The sequence below is a fragment of the Blastocystis sp. subtype 4 genome (genome assembly GCF_000743755.1).
Source record: "Blastocystis sp. subtype 4 strain WR1 chromosome Unknown seqid_0245, whole genome shotgun sequence".
NCBI classification, from domain to species: Eukaryota; class Bigyra; order Opalinata; family Blastocystidae; genus Blastocystis; species Blastocystis sp. subtype 4.
Genome location: NW_014569302.1, coordinates 1 through 16100, shown reverse-complemented (window position 1 = coordinate 16100; position 16100 = coordinate 1). Strand labels below are relative to the sequence as shown.

At 40.0% G+C, this 16100-nt stretch overlaps 6 protein-coding genes across 6 annotated transcripts; 3 read left to right on the top strand and 3 right to left on the bottom strand.

The window, feature by feature from the left end:
- Positions 1 to 254: 254 nt before the first annotated feature.
- On the bottom strand, positions 255 to 1283 carry JH06_5645 (actin binding protein; the record flags this gene model as incomplete). Its single annotated transcript, XM_014670662.1, has 3 exons — positions 255 to 1049; positions 1080 to 1176; positions 1210 to 1283. 3 exons carry the CDS (start codon positions 1281 to 1283, stop codon positions 255 to 257), a joined length of 966 nt encoding a protein of 321 aa, XP_014526148.1.
- A 462-nt stretch (positions 1284 to 1745) lies between these two features.
- Positions 1746 to 2743, top strand: JH06_3734 (stress-inducible protein; the record flags this gene model as incomplete). Its single annotated transcript, XM_014670661.1, has 7 exons — positions 1746 to 1835; positions 1888 to 2055; positions 2087 to 2185; positions 2218 to 2328; positions 2359 to 2505; positions 2537 to 2668; positions 2699 to 2743. 7 exons carry the CDS (start codon positions 1746 to 1748, stop codon positions 2741 to 2743), a joined length of 792 nt encoding a protein of 263 aa, XP_014526147.1.
- A 58-nt stretch (positions 2744 to 2801) lies between these two features.
- JH06_3733 (L-serine ammonia-lyase) lies at positions 2802 to 4488 on the top strand (the record flags this gene model as incomplete). Its single annotated transcript, XM_014670660.1, has 5 exons — positions 2802 to 2861; positions 2894 to 2932; positions 2965 to 3035; positions 3066 to 3678; positions 3709 to 4488. 5 exons carry the CDS (start codon positions 2802 to 2804, stop codon positions 4486 to 4488), a joined length of 1563 nt encoding a protein of 520 aa, XP_014526146.1.
- A 347-nt stretch (positions 4489 to 4835) lies between these two features.
- Positions 4836 to 6363, top strand: JH06_3732 (protein tesmin; the record flags this gene model as incomplete). Its single annotated transcript, XM_014670659.1, has 6 exons — positions 4836 to 4867; positions 4898 to 5113; positions 5143 to 5199; positions 5230 to 6073; positions 6103 to 6180; positions 6211 to 6363. 6 exons carry the CDS (start codon positions 4836 to 4838, stop codon positions 6361 to 6363), a joined length of 1380 nt encoding a protein of 459 aa, XP_014526145.1.
- Positions 6364 to 7957: 1594 nt separating this feature from the next.
- On the bottom strand, positions 7958 to 8692 carry JH06_3731 (CMP-sialic acid transporter 4-like protein; the record flags this gene model as incomplete). The annotated part of the gene is made up of 4 exons (XM_014670658.1): positions 7958 to 8228; positions 8257 to 8492; positions 8524 to 8586; positions 8618 to 8692. The coding sequence occupies 4 exons, from the start codon at positions 8690 to 8692 to the stop codon at positions 7958 to 7960; spliced, it is 645 nt and encodes a 214-aa protein (XP_014526144.1).
- A 2307-nt stretch (positions 8693 to 10999) lies between these two features.
- JH06_3730 (hypothetical protein) lies at positions 11000 to 13823 on the bottom strand (the record flags this gene model as incomplete). The annotated part of the gene is made up of 5 exons (XM_014670657.1): positions 11000 to 11206; positions 11237 to 11683; positions 11713 to 11808; positions 11840 to 13678; positions 13734 to 13823. The coding sequence occupies 5 exons, from the start codon at positions 13821 to 13823 to the stop codon at positions 11000 to 11002; spliced, it is 2679 nt and encodes an 892-aa protein (XP_014526143.1).
- Between the last annotated feature and the right edge of the window lie 2277 nt (positions 13824 to 16100).

Below are 16100 nucleotides of genomic sequence, written 5' to 3'. Positions count from 1 at the left end.
GGATCAGTTGAAGAGCAACATTGTTCTTTCTTGCAACTTCCTTGTCTCTCTTCTGAAGAAGAAGTGGCAGAACATCAAGGTTGTCTACATCAAGTCCACGATGGGTCCTTCTCAGCAGATCTACTTCTAAGTGGGTTGAATCACCAATCGAATGGTTGGGAGCTGTTAATCTTGAATTGTTTTCTTGTTTGTGATCATCTCACAATATATTATCCAACAAACAGAATAACTAACAATCTAGTACTGCGAAACGCTTATTCCTGACATTCCACTTCATCTCCAGGTCCAAAGACGTATTTCTGAGGCTTATGAGAACCGCACGAGTTGTCAAGAATCTTCACGATATCCTCACGTGTAATATCCTCCTTTGACTCAGCACGAATCTCAGCATGATATGTCTCCAGACGCTTCAACAAAACCTGCTTGTGTGTAGCCACACGAGCTCTAGCGAAGACAGAAGCGTTCTCAGGAACCCACGTCATAAACACGAATCGCTCACGAACTGAAGTACACGAACCCTCACGATTGAATGCAATCACTTTGAATATGCCATATAACACTTCGTTCTCATCCAACTTCTCCAGCATCTCAGAGATACCATTGCTTCCATATCCGAACACTTGAAGAGACTCGTCCTTTGCCAACTGACACAGAATCCAGTTTACAGGAGAATTCTGCTTCTTGAACTCCTCCCACAGGCTGTCAAATGTCTCTTCACTTGTCTTCACTTCTTCCTCATGATCACCAGCGAACTGAATGTCTTCAGCAGTGATGTCGAAAATGTATTCATCAGGAGCGTGACACCCTGAAGCGCGATCTAACTCCTTAATAATCTTCTCCTTGGACATCTCCTCCAATGTATTCACCTGAAGACCAATATGGGCTCTTCCGAAGAACTCACGGACAGAAGACGAAATGGTACTCACCTTAGCACGCTCAATAATGGGAGTGTCTAAGCCAATCCAGGCAATGAACACGAATTTCGCACGTCGACTCGTCACAGCCGATTTGTTCTCCAAGCCAATGACTTCAATCAAAGCAAATTGGCACTAAAAATCACATACACCAATATCGTTCACTTTCTTGGAATCAAGATGTTTAATGCACTCATCATAGCCACCTTCACCTGCTGAGTTGACAATAAGCTTGCTATAACCCTCAATATCGCATACAATCCTATTGGATCAACAAATGACGAAAGAATCCCACCAGCTAGTCAAATCGTTGTCGTCCAGAATTCTCTTGAATTCCTCCGATTTTGCAACTTGCTCACAATCAGCCATTTAAGATAGATAGGTATTGAAAAGAATAATGTCAAGATTAGATCAACGTTCCAGCGGATTTGAGGTATAGTCTATACAGACTTCTCTCTCTCCAATTATACATCAAATCCGGATGATTCATTATTGGTATCAGCTTTCTTATTATAGAATGAGAGTGAGCAGAATTTAGATTCCTTGCAAATAAACTGACATAACTTGGATACTGATGTCTACAAATCTTACTATAATTTGGTGTTTATTCATTTATTCTAGTATACTTTGAACTGGGATCAGTGTATATATGACCAATCGTGATAATCTCTGTCTCTTCCTAGTACTAGCTTATTTGTGAGGTAGATGGCCTCTAATCCATTTTCACACAATAATCTAAGAATCGAACTTTCAGATCATGTTCTAGAACTATGGCAGTTTTTGTGGTTTTTTCGGTTTGCAGATTAATTTCTGTTCTAAGCGTAATCGGAGATGTCTGATATTGCTGCGAAGAAGAAGGCCGAAGGAAATGGGTTTTTTGCTAAGAAGATGTACCCTCAAGCCATTGAATGCTACACCGAGGTAAGTGTACTGAAGTTTGTTTGTATGAATGGGATGTAACCAGTGGATGTAGGCCATCAAGCATGATCCCTCAAACCACATTCTCTACTCTAATCGAGCCATGGCCTATTCTGCCATTGGAAAGTGGAAGGAAGCTAAAGAGGACGGTCTTGCTTGCATCGAGCGTGATAAGACTTTCCTGAAGGGTTACCATCGAGCTGCTAATGCCATGATCAATCTTGTATATTTTTAGTCCTCGCATTGATGTCTAGGGAGAATTCATAGAGGCTGAGGATACCTTGAATAAAGGACTGACATACAATGCAAATGATCCCAATCTTCTGAGCTTGTTGAAGATCGCTGCTCCTCGAGTACAGGATTTTCAAGAATACATTAGCAATAGGCAAAGGATTTGAGAGAAGCCGCCATGAGCAAGATGCCTCCTCTGGAAAGGTACAAAGCTGAAGGAAATGAATATTTCAAATCCAGCAAGTTCCCTGAGGCTATTAATAGTGTATGAAATGGTTCTTCTCGTTTACTGTAGTACACAAAAGCCATTCAGAGTGCTGGTGAGGGTGCTCCAATGAACGACTTGTTGTGTGCTTGCTACAACAACCGAGCTGCCTGTTATCAGCAACTTGGAAACTACGAGGCTGTAGTTGCCGATGCCTCCCGTGTGATTGAGTATGATGTAAGGAAGTCTTGAGATGTCTGAGTTGTAGCCTAAGAATGTAAAGGCTCTTCTTCGTCGTGGATTGGCTTTTGAGAGTCTGGAGAGATATCGTTCTGCTTTGGAAGATATTCGTGCTGTTCTTGCTATTAATCCGACCATTGATATGGCTAATAGAGCTCAGGTAAGGGTGGTAAAGTTGTATTATGGATAGCACCGTATTGGAAATGCCGTGAGAATCCTGAAACAGAATTCATAATAATAATTTACGCTTGTATAGGACTTTGTTTGTTTCCTTGAACCATCATTCTTTTGAAATGAATATCGATCCTACAACACCAAAAGAAGAAGAAGAACAAAAAACCAAAAGTAACATGGTGAGCACTACCCAAGATTCGTTGATTTATAGAAGAGATCCACTTCTCATATCCGCATTGTTTCTAGCAAGGTTGGAGTCAAGACCCCTTGATTGATCTGTAGGGAAATTCGCATATCTATTATGCCTCAGCAACAGAGACAGATGGAATGCCCTCCTTGAAGGAACTCTATAGGTGATTTCCAATGTTCTACTTAATTCGTAGAATTGGTCATGGACCTTCAAGTTCGCATACGATGGGACCAGCTAATGCTGCCAAGATGTTTCGTTCTTTATACGATGAAGGAGTTGACAACTATGTAGTAATTCTATACGGGTCGCTTGCAGCTACTGGGAAGGGTCATATGACCGATGTTGCCATTGAGAATGAATTGAAGCCAAAGAAAGTAACTTTCATTTGGAGGGCTAACGAAACACTCATGTTTCACGTAAATGGTATGACTATAAAGGCATGTCAAGGAGAGAAAGAACTTGGTCAAGAAACCTATTATAGTGTAGGCGGAGGAGCTATTATTGTGGATTCCGAGTTGAATAAGATTGAGGGACCGTATAAGAAGACCTTTCACAAGGTGTACAATTACTCTACAATGAATGCTCTGATGCGTTGGTGCCGAAAAACTGGACTCAAGTTAGATGACTTTGTCTATCAAAGTGAGGGTGAGGAAATCCGCGATTTCCTTCATGAGGTTTGGGATACAATGAAGCATTGTGTTGAAACTGGTCTACAAGGAAAGGGTGTTCTTCAAGGAGGATTAAATCTGCCTCGTAAGGCACATGATATGTATCGAGCAGCTCAACGCAGTAATGATCATCTAGGAGTATTGATTTGTTGAAAGAGTGAATTATAGCGTCATGCCTATCTGTTTGCTTACACTCTGGCTGTATCAGAGAATAATGCTGGAGGTGCTACTGTTGTGACTGCTCCCACATGTGGTGCATGTGGAATTGTTCCTGGTTTGATGTATTATTTGGAACATCATATGAACAGTATCACAGACGATGATATTGTGGATGCTCTTGCTGTGGCTGGTATAATTGGAAATATCGCCAAGGTCAATGCATCTATTTCTGGAGCTGAAGCTGGATGCCAAGCAGAAGTCGGAGTGGCATGTGCAATGGCCGCAGGAGCTGCTACGTTCTTAATGGGAGGCTCGACTGAACAGATCGAATATTCGGCCGGCATGGCTATTGAGCACATGTTGGGATTGACCTGTGATCCTGTGAAGGGACTCGTTCAGGTACCTTGCATTGAAAGGAACGCAATGGCAGCTGCACGAGCTTTAGAATGTGCTCAGTATGCACTAATGACCAACACGTTCCATTTGATCTCTTATGATGAAGTGTTGCTAACAATGATTCTTACAGGAGAAGATATTGAAGATACTCTGCGTGAGACTTCAAGAGCGGGATTAGCTCAAACGTACAATCTGGATGAGATTGCAAGAAAACAGCGTATTCGTGATATGAAGAGCCAACTCTTTGGTCTTCAACGTCGATCTAGTATTAATGTACAATGGGGCCAGCATGATTCAGAAGCGGAAGAACAGCATGAATCTGAGAGTGAAGTGAAGAAGGAAGATAAGATGATTATGTTGGACCAAAACAGTATTTTCGATAGTTTCTACTAAGCATTTATTTGTTAGAAATCCCAATTCTTCATTGAAATCCACAAGATAATTCGAAGTCATGGGGATTTGGTAAAGATGGCGGACATGGATCTGTGGTTTTGTTTTTCAAATCTTGCCTCCTTCTTTCTTGAAGTGTTTAAATTTCCACTACGTTTGATTAAGCTGGTCTTCTTAATTTTATTATTCTTTGAACGAAGATAACTCTGTGTTGACGAACGTTATGGATTCCACGCAAGTAGAATGCTGTATTCCTAAAACTCTTACAGGTAATCTTTGGTAGTAGTATACATCTTCTAGAACCTTTGACTGCAGAATCCTCTCTCTTAAGTCGGTCTTCTTCACCAGAAATGCTGTATTCTAATGCTCCAAATCACAACAAGTATGGCTCTGCAATCTATCTAATTGGTAGAGAACAGTCATTATCGAAGTCACTTCTTAAGGAGATATCAATCGATGAACCGAGTGTTGTTCATATTGTGAGAGAGGAGGAACGGTATACGCCACTCTCTTTGCAACAAGACCCAGAAGTCCATCTCTTTTTTCTCCCTCATACTCAGAACAGTGATAAATCAACAAGAAAAGGATTTTGCATTCGGCATTTTGTAAGTAGTGAGGAGCAACAAGCGTATCATCTTTTTCTTTCTATTTATCTAGTGCAAAACGTGTACGGCAAGTTCTTAAGCAAGCACAAGAGAGGTCGTCAGCCCAAAGGTTCGATCTCTCCGATGTTGTTATTTCTAGTGAGAAACCACTTTGGAAAGCGATGAACCCTCAGAAACCGTTCGGAATTCGAGAAAACCGAATTCATCCTTTCTTAGAGGGTGTTGGCTCGAATTCACTTACACAAAGCTTTCTTCTCCCTCCAATGCATTCCAATTCATCTTCTCATGTTGTATCGTGTTTAGCCTTTCAATTGGATAAGTTTTCTGTATGTCCATATCCCCAAACATCTATTTCCTCTCTTTCAAAACGATGTGGTTTTAGTGTCAATAAAACGATCCAGACAGGATCCACATCATTTGCTCGTTCACCTGTTTCACGAACTCCTCTTGCAGGTGTACTAGCAAAAAGTACTCCTTCACAACGACACAAAAAACGAATTGAAACGAAGGTCCTTCCTAGTGTTTCAAAACATCATCTCTACAACACAAGATCTATGCCATCAACCTCTGTAAGTCCATCTCCGCCTACAATCATTCATGATACAATGTCTCAGTTCCATTTCTCTGTATCACCAGAGAGTTCTAGAGATGATGAGAGTTCGGACGAACCTTTGAAGAATGCTCTCCTATCCTTACGAACTGGACAATCGACTCCCATTAGTGATGAACCCTCTCAGAATATACTCAAAGATAGACCTTCGTTCACAGTTGATCTGAGTCTCTTGGAAGATGTTCGTACTCCCCCATTGGATCGTAATGAGATTTGTTTGGATGAGGGGTTGGAGGTCTCAGCTGATGTAATACCCTTTTCGTCTGTTCCGTGTAATTGTAAGAAGTCGCGCTGTCTCAAGCTGTATTGTGAGTGTTTTGCTGCTGATAGTTATTGTCATGGTTGTCATTGCCAATCTTGTATGAATACACCAGTAAGCAAGTGATGAGGGATTGATTCTAGGAACATTTCTATTTTCGACAGGAAGCACGGGCTTTGATCCTGGCAAAGAACCCAAATGCATTCCGATTTCGTCAAATTGTGGAAATGATTCTTTTGGGTAAGGCATAGAATGGAACTGTTGCTATTTCGAAAGGATGCAATTGCAAAAAGAACAATTGCTTAAAAGGGTACTGTGAATGTTTCTTGGCTGGATTGGATTGTGGTGCGAAGTGTCACTGTCTAGTAAGATTAAGATGTTGTGGTGATCTAAAAGGATTGTAAGAATCATACAAATTGTCCGGAACAACGATTAGCTAGAAAGCGAGTTGATAAACGAAGGAGAGTCTCATCTTGAATCAGCTGATGTTTTGCCATTTTTGCTTTTCTATCTATGGTATACTTGTTGACGAAACACATATGTTTCCACGTTTCTCTGATAATTGTGTTACATATCATATCTATTTGAAACCAGGGAACAAGGAGCGAATACTATATGCTACCATCAGTATGTGCTTGTTGAATGATACTTGGAGATTGTTGTATCCATCCAAAGTAGTATTCTAACCTTGGCTTTAGACGTGTTCAGTAGTAGCAGAAGACTCTCCAGAAAAGAATAGTGCAGGCTCGAACTATTCTCTCCCAAGAATAGGCAAACCAGGACCCAAACCGAATAAATGTATTTGGTGTGACCAAGTTCAATGCTCGCATTGTCAATGTCCTGGTTATGGAAGATGTGACCATGAGAATGGGAAGCCTTGTAGTCGATCACGGTGATTTTAACGATTTGCTGTTATGGACAGTTATAAGCGACGTCTTGTTTGTAATACTTGCGAGAAGGCTAAATTAAGGGAGGAGGGTATCAAGAAACTGAGTACCAAGTACAGATTCCGGATTGTTTTTATTCTAGAATCCCTAAGGAAAGGAGTCCTTCAGTCAAGAAGAGAACGTATCATAGTCGATCCATGCGTGAATCAACTGAACGTCTTCAAGTATTATCCAATCAGGTTGCAAAAATTCTCTCTCTTAATTTTCAGAGTCATTCATCATTTGATGTTCTGTATATGCTCGCATCTCAAGAAGCTAACAGAGTGCAGCAGCCAATGGTGGTCAAGAGTTCAACTGATGGTATGGACTTGTGTCTGGATGGATCCCCTCCTATGCCGATAATGAAAGCAGAATGGAGGAACTCTCCATATCCCATGCCCATTCCTGTCAAAAGAGAACCAAGTGAAGTGAATTCAAATGCGCCTTTCATTTTTCATGGTTCTTCTCCTAGTTCATATGTGTGTAATTCTTCTATGTATTATCCTATGTGTCTGTATGGATATCCATACTCCAAATAATAGTTTGCGCTGTCCTTGTGTGTTAACAAACACTTCATAGTTCACTAGGCTCTGAAACAGAAGTATCTGACTCTCGATAAACTGCTATCTCCTCTTCAAGTTTCTCCATTCCCACCGCATTATTATCAACTCCCTTCAGTGAGAGGGATTTCTGATCCAATACAGCAGGCGCTTCTGGTGCAGATTCATAAAGATAAGTTGCGATAAAGAGTGTTCCAACAGCCAAATAAAAGGACATCGTAGTATTAAGGTTTCTCCTTATTCTAACAAAAGGATATGGAACCTCCTTATCGAGAAAGAAGGATACAACAAAGGAAGCAAGAATCAGCGATGAACATGATACAAAAGATTCTACAACCGAATCAACATACTTGAAGATGGACGCTACTGCAATTCCTCGAATAGTCTCTCTATATATCATTCTCTATCACACCACTACGATAGAATGAACAGAAACGTGTATCCATTGAAGTTGGAAAAAGTCAACTGGTGAGTAAAAGACCTCACTCCAGAGGAAATCATTATGATGATATTTACAACTGCTCCCCAACTACTTTCGAATGCAACACTAATCCATACAAAAAGATCCAGAGATTCTGCTGATTAATATCCATCATCATGTTCTGTTTGAGGATGCGTTCTGTACACACACCAGCAGTTCCCTGAAGTCCAGCAAAGACAATTCCCATAAAACAAGGAAGCAATGGGAGTTCACCAACCGATTGGACAGGATTGGAACTAATCTGAATCGAAAGTACAGCACTGCAGAGAAGAATAAGAGAGGCCCAGTGGATTCCTGTTAATCTACAATGAAGGGAACTAGGTATAATACTTCCGCCCAAGAAGAATAACTGAAGCAATACCAATGACGACGATTTCAAAAGACTCGAATGCTTGAATAAGCAACTCATCAGCGAGACTCGTTTGAAGATAGTAAAATACACGTTCCCCAATAGCACTCAACACTGCTGGAATACCCATTGACAGAATATCTCGCAATGTGAGAGATTGACGAACTGAAGGAGATTTCAGTTTTAATATACAAAAAGAATAACACATTTTTACAATCTTGGAAATGATTATATCCAATAATTCCTACTTCAGTTGTCAAAGCACACATTTCGGTTGAATAGGCGTAAGAACCTAATTCATTTTGTGAGAGCTACCAATATAATGGAATCCAAACCAAATACCGAAGATAAGGTACCTCTCAGGGCATGTGTTAATAAAGATAAGAGAAGAATACTTCTCTTGTAAGATACGCTCATGAATACACTATCTTTGTGTCTTGCAGAGAGAATAATGACAATCAAGAATTTGCAGCTGCGATATTTGATTTTTTCAGGTTGTAGGATGGATGATCCTGTGTCCAAGACCGTCCGGAAACACAACCAACGAAGCAAGTATAACAAACTGACTGAAGACCAAAAACTCGAGATCATCAAGTATTGGGGTGAGAAGCGAGAGTCCATCGCTTCTTTGACTCAACTATATTCAAATAAATGGGGAATGAATCTAAGTTATCGAGGAATTGCTGAGATCATCAAGCACTGGAAAGAGAATGGGAAGATCCGAGGATCTAAATTGCTTCCCTCTTGTCATGATATTATTCCTGAACTCTACAATATTGATCGAGTGGCCTCATGTTGTCATATCAATCTAAGTGAAGGAGAACTTCGGATGTATCTACAGTGTATGTTTTTTCTATGGAAACTGATTATTAGATATCTCAAAGACGCAAGTGCAGCCATTAGAGGGATACGAAATGGCCTTTCTGCAGAATATTTGTTCCCAAATCGTATCCAAAAGATCTGCAAATCCTCCTCTCCTCTATCCATCTATTCATTCCATCCCTAATGATCTTCTTCCTTCTATCCTTTCTCCTTATTCTTCCGATAGTATATATGAGATTGATTCTACCGATTTTCTTCAAGAGTATCCATTATTCGGTCATAACAAGTAGTTTTCTTCCTTGTAGTAAGCATGATTACTCTCCTCAGGTATATTCAATGGTACAAATATGGACTGTGTTAACTATGGATGGCATTTCGCCATGTAGTCCCTGGTTATTTTCCACTTCAGATGACCCTGTTTCTTTCTTTTCTACGCTTTCAACAGTCGAAGGCCATCAACTCCTACTTCATGAAGCTAAATGTTTAGCAGGAGCCTTGCTTCATCTCGATTCTCTCTGTACTCGCCCAGGTGTTGTTCTGTTTTGTGATCTTCAGGGAATAATCATTAACTCGTATATGAGCCAAACAGTTCAAGTCGTCCTTCTTCGTATGAATGTTGGATCTATTGCATGTAGGCTGTATTGATTCGGAGCGGACTGTTTCGATTTCGCTTCAAAATCTTCATTTGTTGGTAGTCTCTCAAGAAGCAGCTCTTGGGATTCTTCCGATGTACCGAGGATTACAGTTGCTCATTCGTTTGTTGTTGAAGTAAGTGTGTATTATCACTGGAACACTAGATCGAGTCTACTCACAGAGCCAGACAAAGCAACTCCATCCAGAATCGCTGAGACTTGGCAAACAGTACTGACTTCCAAATCTGTTCCTTGGGGTGATTATATCCTTGTAGAAAAGAACACAGAAATGGGACAGATTCCTCCTTTGTTATTAGAACAGTATACAAGGAAATATGATGAGTATGTTGAACAGTACTGCTCTTCCGATTCAGATATCTTAACAGCAGACGAGTTTCTGAATGCTGAAATCATTCCTTTCTTTACAGGGGTACGGTCTGTATTTGGCAAGGCACATACATTGAAAGAAGTATCAACTTCGATGCCTATTCTGGAATCTATGGAGATTGATAGAGCTCCGGAAGTGGAGACCCCATCCAGATCAGAGTGGTGTTCAATGGATTATTCGTTGTTCTTTGATGTATACAAGAGCATTCTAACATATCTTCCAACAACTCAACCTAAGGATTATGAAGCAATGGAAAGAGTAAAAGATGTACTACTACGAAAATTGACTGTTTAATACAAACAAATGAGTGATGCGATAATATACAATTTCGTTTTCGCTCTGACCGTTGGGAGCATTGAGAACGTTTAAATCTCCTATCCCAACTAGTCACCGCTAGTTGTTTCATTTCCTCGAGACTATTGGCAATCCTTTCTAATGGAGTGACAACGCATTTTGCAACATTTCTTGATCTTCCTGTTGGCTCCTCTTTTTTAAGGTTATGTTGAATCGTCTGAGTAGATTGCTGAGATGATAAGAGGATTGTCGCACAGATTAGATCATAGTTCGATATATCTATATGAAACGAAACAAAAAGTCCTACTTAAGTCTTTCAAACAACGAATATCACATGAATTCAACTCATTGCCACCTACTGTTAATTTGACAACCGAGTTTGATGAAATCCCACATTCGGCACACACAAGACGAAATAACTATAAATGAATCCAAACAAAGAGGCTCACATCTTGAACCGCAGCTCTATCCGGTATGGTGATTTCGCTATAGTGGTAGCGCATATCAACGGCCGGAAACTGCATTTGCAGAACAAGGATCATTCTGAGAGAGAATGATTAACAAACAAGACCGAACTAGTGAATCAACTTAAAAGTGCTTTACACGGAATTTCCAAGATCCAGATTCTGCAGTATAACTGATAAATTCGACATCGATCTTCTGTGACTGAAGTTTCAAAAATGCGATCATCTCTTGTTCATTCTCTCCCGTCAACGGATAAATCTCATATAATGTAACAACAGCTTGATGATTAATACCCGTTCCCACTGGCATTGAACTATCTCCAGTATCCACCTACATCTGATCTCTTTTTCACATACATACAGAAACAGAAGGATACCCATCTTCCACATCAAACGAAATCAGAGTGTCCAGATCCAAACCACGGAGATCCACAGGTTCCTCCCACTCAATACAACCAATACCAGGTTCCTTAATGCTAACCTTCTCCACATGACCCAGTTCTTCCTCACTGAGTTCTTTGAGTTCGGCGAGAGATGGAATCAGGATGCGTTTTGGATTAGTGAGAATGGGAAGGTATGTGAACTTTGCATTGGGAACAGATGTAGCATCCTGGAGAGTTGACGAGTCATTCGATTCTTTATTAACTGTATCTGATTCAGGAGATGGTTCTGGTTCAGGAATAGGAGAGCGAGTAATGACTTGGAGAAGAGCTCCTTCTGGTAGAAGTTGACTAAGGAGTGCTTTAGATTCGAGAAGTAGACAATTCTGATACATGAGATAATACGAAACATCCTTTAACTGAGGGAACTACAGTGAGATATGGAAAGAATTCCTACAGTATCCTGGACCTGATGAATCAACTCATCGATAGTCATTGAAGTTTGACACTTCAATGTTCGAATGGTTGATCGGTATTGAACAACAAGAGTCATCTATACACTCAATGAATAGGAAAAGAAGTACAGGTATGCCTGTATCAACAGATTCACCTATGAGAGATGCAATCATTTGTTTGCGATTCTCCAGAGTATCTACGTTACCATCCTTAGGAGAACCTATCGAAGAATGACGAGAATCTTCGCTTCTTTTCACTTGCATTTCTTTCCGGTGAAGTTGGACACGGGTTTGAACGAGAACATCAGCAGGAGTAGGAGCTACCGCATAGCAAGCGGCAATACCTTCTGATACATTTGAAGCCTCACGAACAGTTTGTGGAAGAGGAGTTGCTTCTGTCTGTTGACTTCGTTTACTTTCAATTGCCTGGATACGCTCATTAAGACTCTCCAGAGGACAATAGGGAGACTTCCACACTGTTTGTGTAGCTTGAGCTGGTGATATACTAGGCTGAGAGGTGTTTCCATTACTCCCAAAACCACTGGCTTTTCCTGCGTTATTATTACCAAAGGTAAAACCACCAGTATTCGTGGTTCCACCAAAAGTGAAACCTCCCGTCTTATTCGCATTATTGTTACCAAATCCTCCAGTATTTGTGCCTCCAGCTCCATTATTCCCACCAAACGTGAACCCTCCTGTATTTCCAGAATTGGCAGTATTATTCCCACCAAAATTGAATCCAGTAGACGGTTTATTGGAATTATTATTCCCAAAACCAAATCCAGTATTCGTACTTCCAGTATTGGCATTGTTATTCCCAAATCCAAAACCAGTATTCGCAGTGTTTCCTCCTGCATTATTGTTTCCAAAACTGAAACCAGTTCCCGGTTTAGATGCATTATTGTTTCCAAAGTTAAATCCACTCCCTGTATTGGTTCCAGTATTAGTGGCACCGAATCCAAATCCTGTATTGGTTCCACCATTGTTATTTCCAAACCCGGTATTATTGCCTCCATTGTTGGTATTTCCAAATCCAGTAGTACCTCCAGTATTGGTATTCCCAAATCCGAACCCAGTACCACTAGGTTTATTCGTATTATTATTACCAAAGCTAAATCCAGAAGTACCGCCTGCATTCATATTGTTATTTCCAAAGCCGAACCCAGTATTTCCAGTATTGTTATTTCCAAAACCAAATCCAGTACCACCAGGTTTGTTTCCATTGTTATTTCCAAAACCAAACCCAGTATTAGCTCCGTTATTTGCATTAGCTCCAAAACCCATTCCATTCCCTGTATTGGTTCCACTATTATTACCAAACCCGAAGTTGTTTGGTTTGTTGGCATTGAATCCAAATCCACCTCCATTATTGCTATTCCCTCCGAAGAGACCTTTGTTACCATTGTTGTTTCCGAAGCCACTATTATTGTTCCCGAATCCTCCATTATTATTACCAAAACCGCTGTTATTATTGCCAAATCCACCGTTGTTCCCGAAGCCCCCATTATTATTACCAAATCCTCCATTATTATTATTGTTTCCGAAAACTCCATTGTTGTTGCCAAATCCACCTGCATTGTTATTCCCGAAACCACCTCCATTATTGCCAAATCCACCGTTGTTTCCAAAACCTCCATTGTTATTCCCAAATCCACCTGTATTGTTATTACCGAAGGCATTGTTATTGTTTCCGAAAGAATTCGTACTTCCAAAGCGATTGAAGTTGTTGCCATTTGTATTGTTTCCGAATCCACCATTATTTGTACCAAAGCCACTTCCAAACGCATTGTTTTGGCGATTACCAGTGGAAAAACCAAAACCAGTGATTCCTCCGCCACCATTATTATTTCCTTGGCCAAAACCACCCATAGAATTGTTGTTCATCCCCATATTTCCGAAACCACCACCATTGTTGTTTCCACTTCCAAATCCTCCCATATTTCCTCCTTGGCCTTGATTCATTCCTCCCTACACAATTGTTACATAAACAAATCCATCACACAAAACAAACCCAAACACCTACCTGATTGTTCATTCCTCCCATATTGTTTCCTCCTCCGAATCCAAATGAGTTATTGTTATTCATTCCACCAAAACCAGTGTTGGTGCCCATTCCCTGATTTCCAGTTTTTCCAAAGGTGAACTAGGTGTCAATCGAGATAAATCAACGAGCTACAGCCATTTTCTCGAAAATGTACTCCTTGTAAAACTGAAAAGTGATGTCAAAGTTCTCTCTTGGGTAATTACAACAAACAATAGGAATCGGAAAATAAAGAAAATCTACTTCAGGTCATTGTGATCTACATTCAATAGCAAGATAAGACGATACATATAACAGGAACAATGCGATAAATGGTCTGGAGACGCTGAGCAGGAGAAAGAGATATAGACTACATATGACTCTTCTCTGACAGAAAAAACCATCACAATAAAGGAAAACATCGAGGACATGGCTAGACAAACATTCATAAAGAGAGAGGAGATATTAAACAGAAGAGCTGATAGCGCCACCGATACAATAGAAGCTTCTTGCACGGCCAAAGCAAACCCAGTCTATATTGTTATGATACAGGTAATCTAATTACAATCCAACTATAGGACCAAGAGGCTAAATGCGGCGAAAAGAACAGAATGACGCTGCAAACAAACGAAAGGCAACAGAAAATGAAAACACTCCATGAGTAAGAGAAGAAAGATAGAATCAATAGACACAATGCCATAAACTATACTCAAATCCTCGCAATCGTCCCTACAATATTTGCAGAGTATGGAACCATAGCATTCACGATAACTGTTTTTCGATATCGCCTCAATTCTTCCAGACTCAGCATATCTCCATCAATCCGAATAAAGGGTCTGTTGCCAACAAGTTCTAAGCCCACTTCAACGGTTTCCTCTCGACTAGTGATTATTCCAACACCAGATTAATGAGTACCGAGGATGGAATTCGTCAGCATAAGTCTCCATTTCAATATCAACTGACGCCATTATCGATATGGATTCTTTGTAATCGTAAACAATTCAAAGCGCCATAACAACCGAAAATCGGCATCTCTGTCCTAAACATGCCCAACAAACAACATATAAATGGACAACTAAACAAAGTTTCACTTCTACAATTACTCCATCTTTGGAATTTGTCATTCCCACTAAGCGGTAACTACTGTTCATATACCCAAATTCCATAGACACGATAGGTGATAACGATTTTGAAACAGCCAACTCACCGCAATCTCCATTGGGCATAAAGGGAGTTCCCGTAGTGTCAAGCATCTTTACAGCCATTTTCCCCATCCCATAATAGAATATTTGGATTCCCACAATTGGTTTAGCGTTATCTGACGACCATTGATTTGCTGTTCGAATATCAGCAAAGTGAAGAGAAGAATATAAATCAGAACCTACTTGTTCTGCTTTTGTTATTACGCGATAGACGAGAAAAGGAGGCTGTGTAGGTGTTAATAATGGCGCAAATGAAAAATTCGGACAACCTCCGAACTCTACCTGGATTCGATGGTCTGTGCAGTAGTCAAGAAATAATCTCCCCGTTTCCTGATTAATATAATTACCTAACTATAACAGAAACATACAACTATAACGTGATAACCAGATTTCAGACAACTCAGGACACATGTTATCTTCAATAAGTTTGGAAAGGATATTTAACGATTCATCTGTCAACAAATTGTCTTCTAGCATCAAAATTGACAAATGAGGATAGAAACCGAGAGACAGATATGTACAAAGAATGGATAATCCTTGATTCGTCAGCAGCTTATCTACACTAAAACTAGATCGACAGTTTTACTATTCAAAGATAAAGACGTCACATTTTCATATGCCGAATGTGAATAATCACAAAAAGTATGGACATATTCGAGACCAACCTTTGTAACTCCACCGTATGAATAGATATTAGGGCCTCGTTTCGACAAATTATCAGTCTACGTTAAAGAAAACACTTAATAATACATTTGAAGAATTCCGTTTACTAGATTGTTTGAGAAAAGGCTACAATTCAAATTCAGATAGAATCCAGCACATCATTATTGTTAACAGCTTGAATGGTTTTCTCCATCCGATCAACATTCTTGGCTTTTGCATTCTCCACTGCCTTCCGAATTCGATCCATTTGCTCAAGAAGCCACAATAAAGATAATCAAAGTGAACCACGGGACTAGTACAATTATGGCAGGCTTATTGATTCCATGATTCTTATTGATAGCAAATGCAATCAATATCTTGTTACTTCTCATAATTTCTTTTATTCTAGTTTTTATCTTCTCAATTTCATAATGCCTGTTACTATTCGTCAGACTGCTCCTGAGTTTTGCTTGAATGGTGCTCAAGGAACTGAAACTATCTCAAATGTGACTCTGGATAACTACAA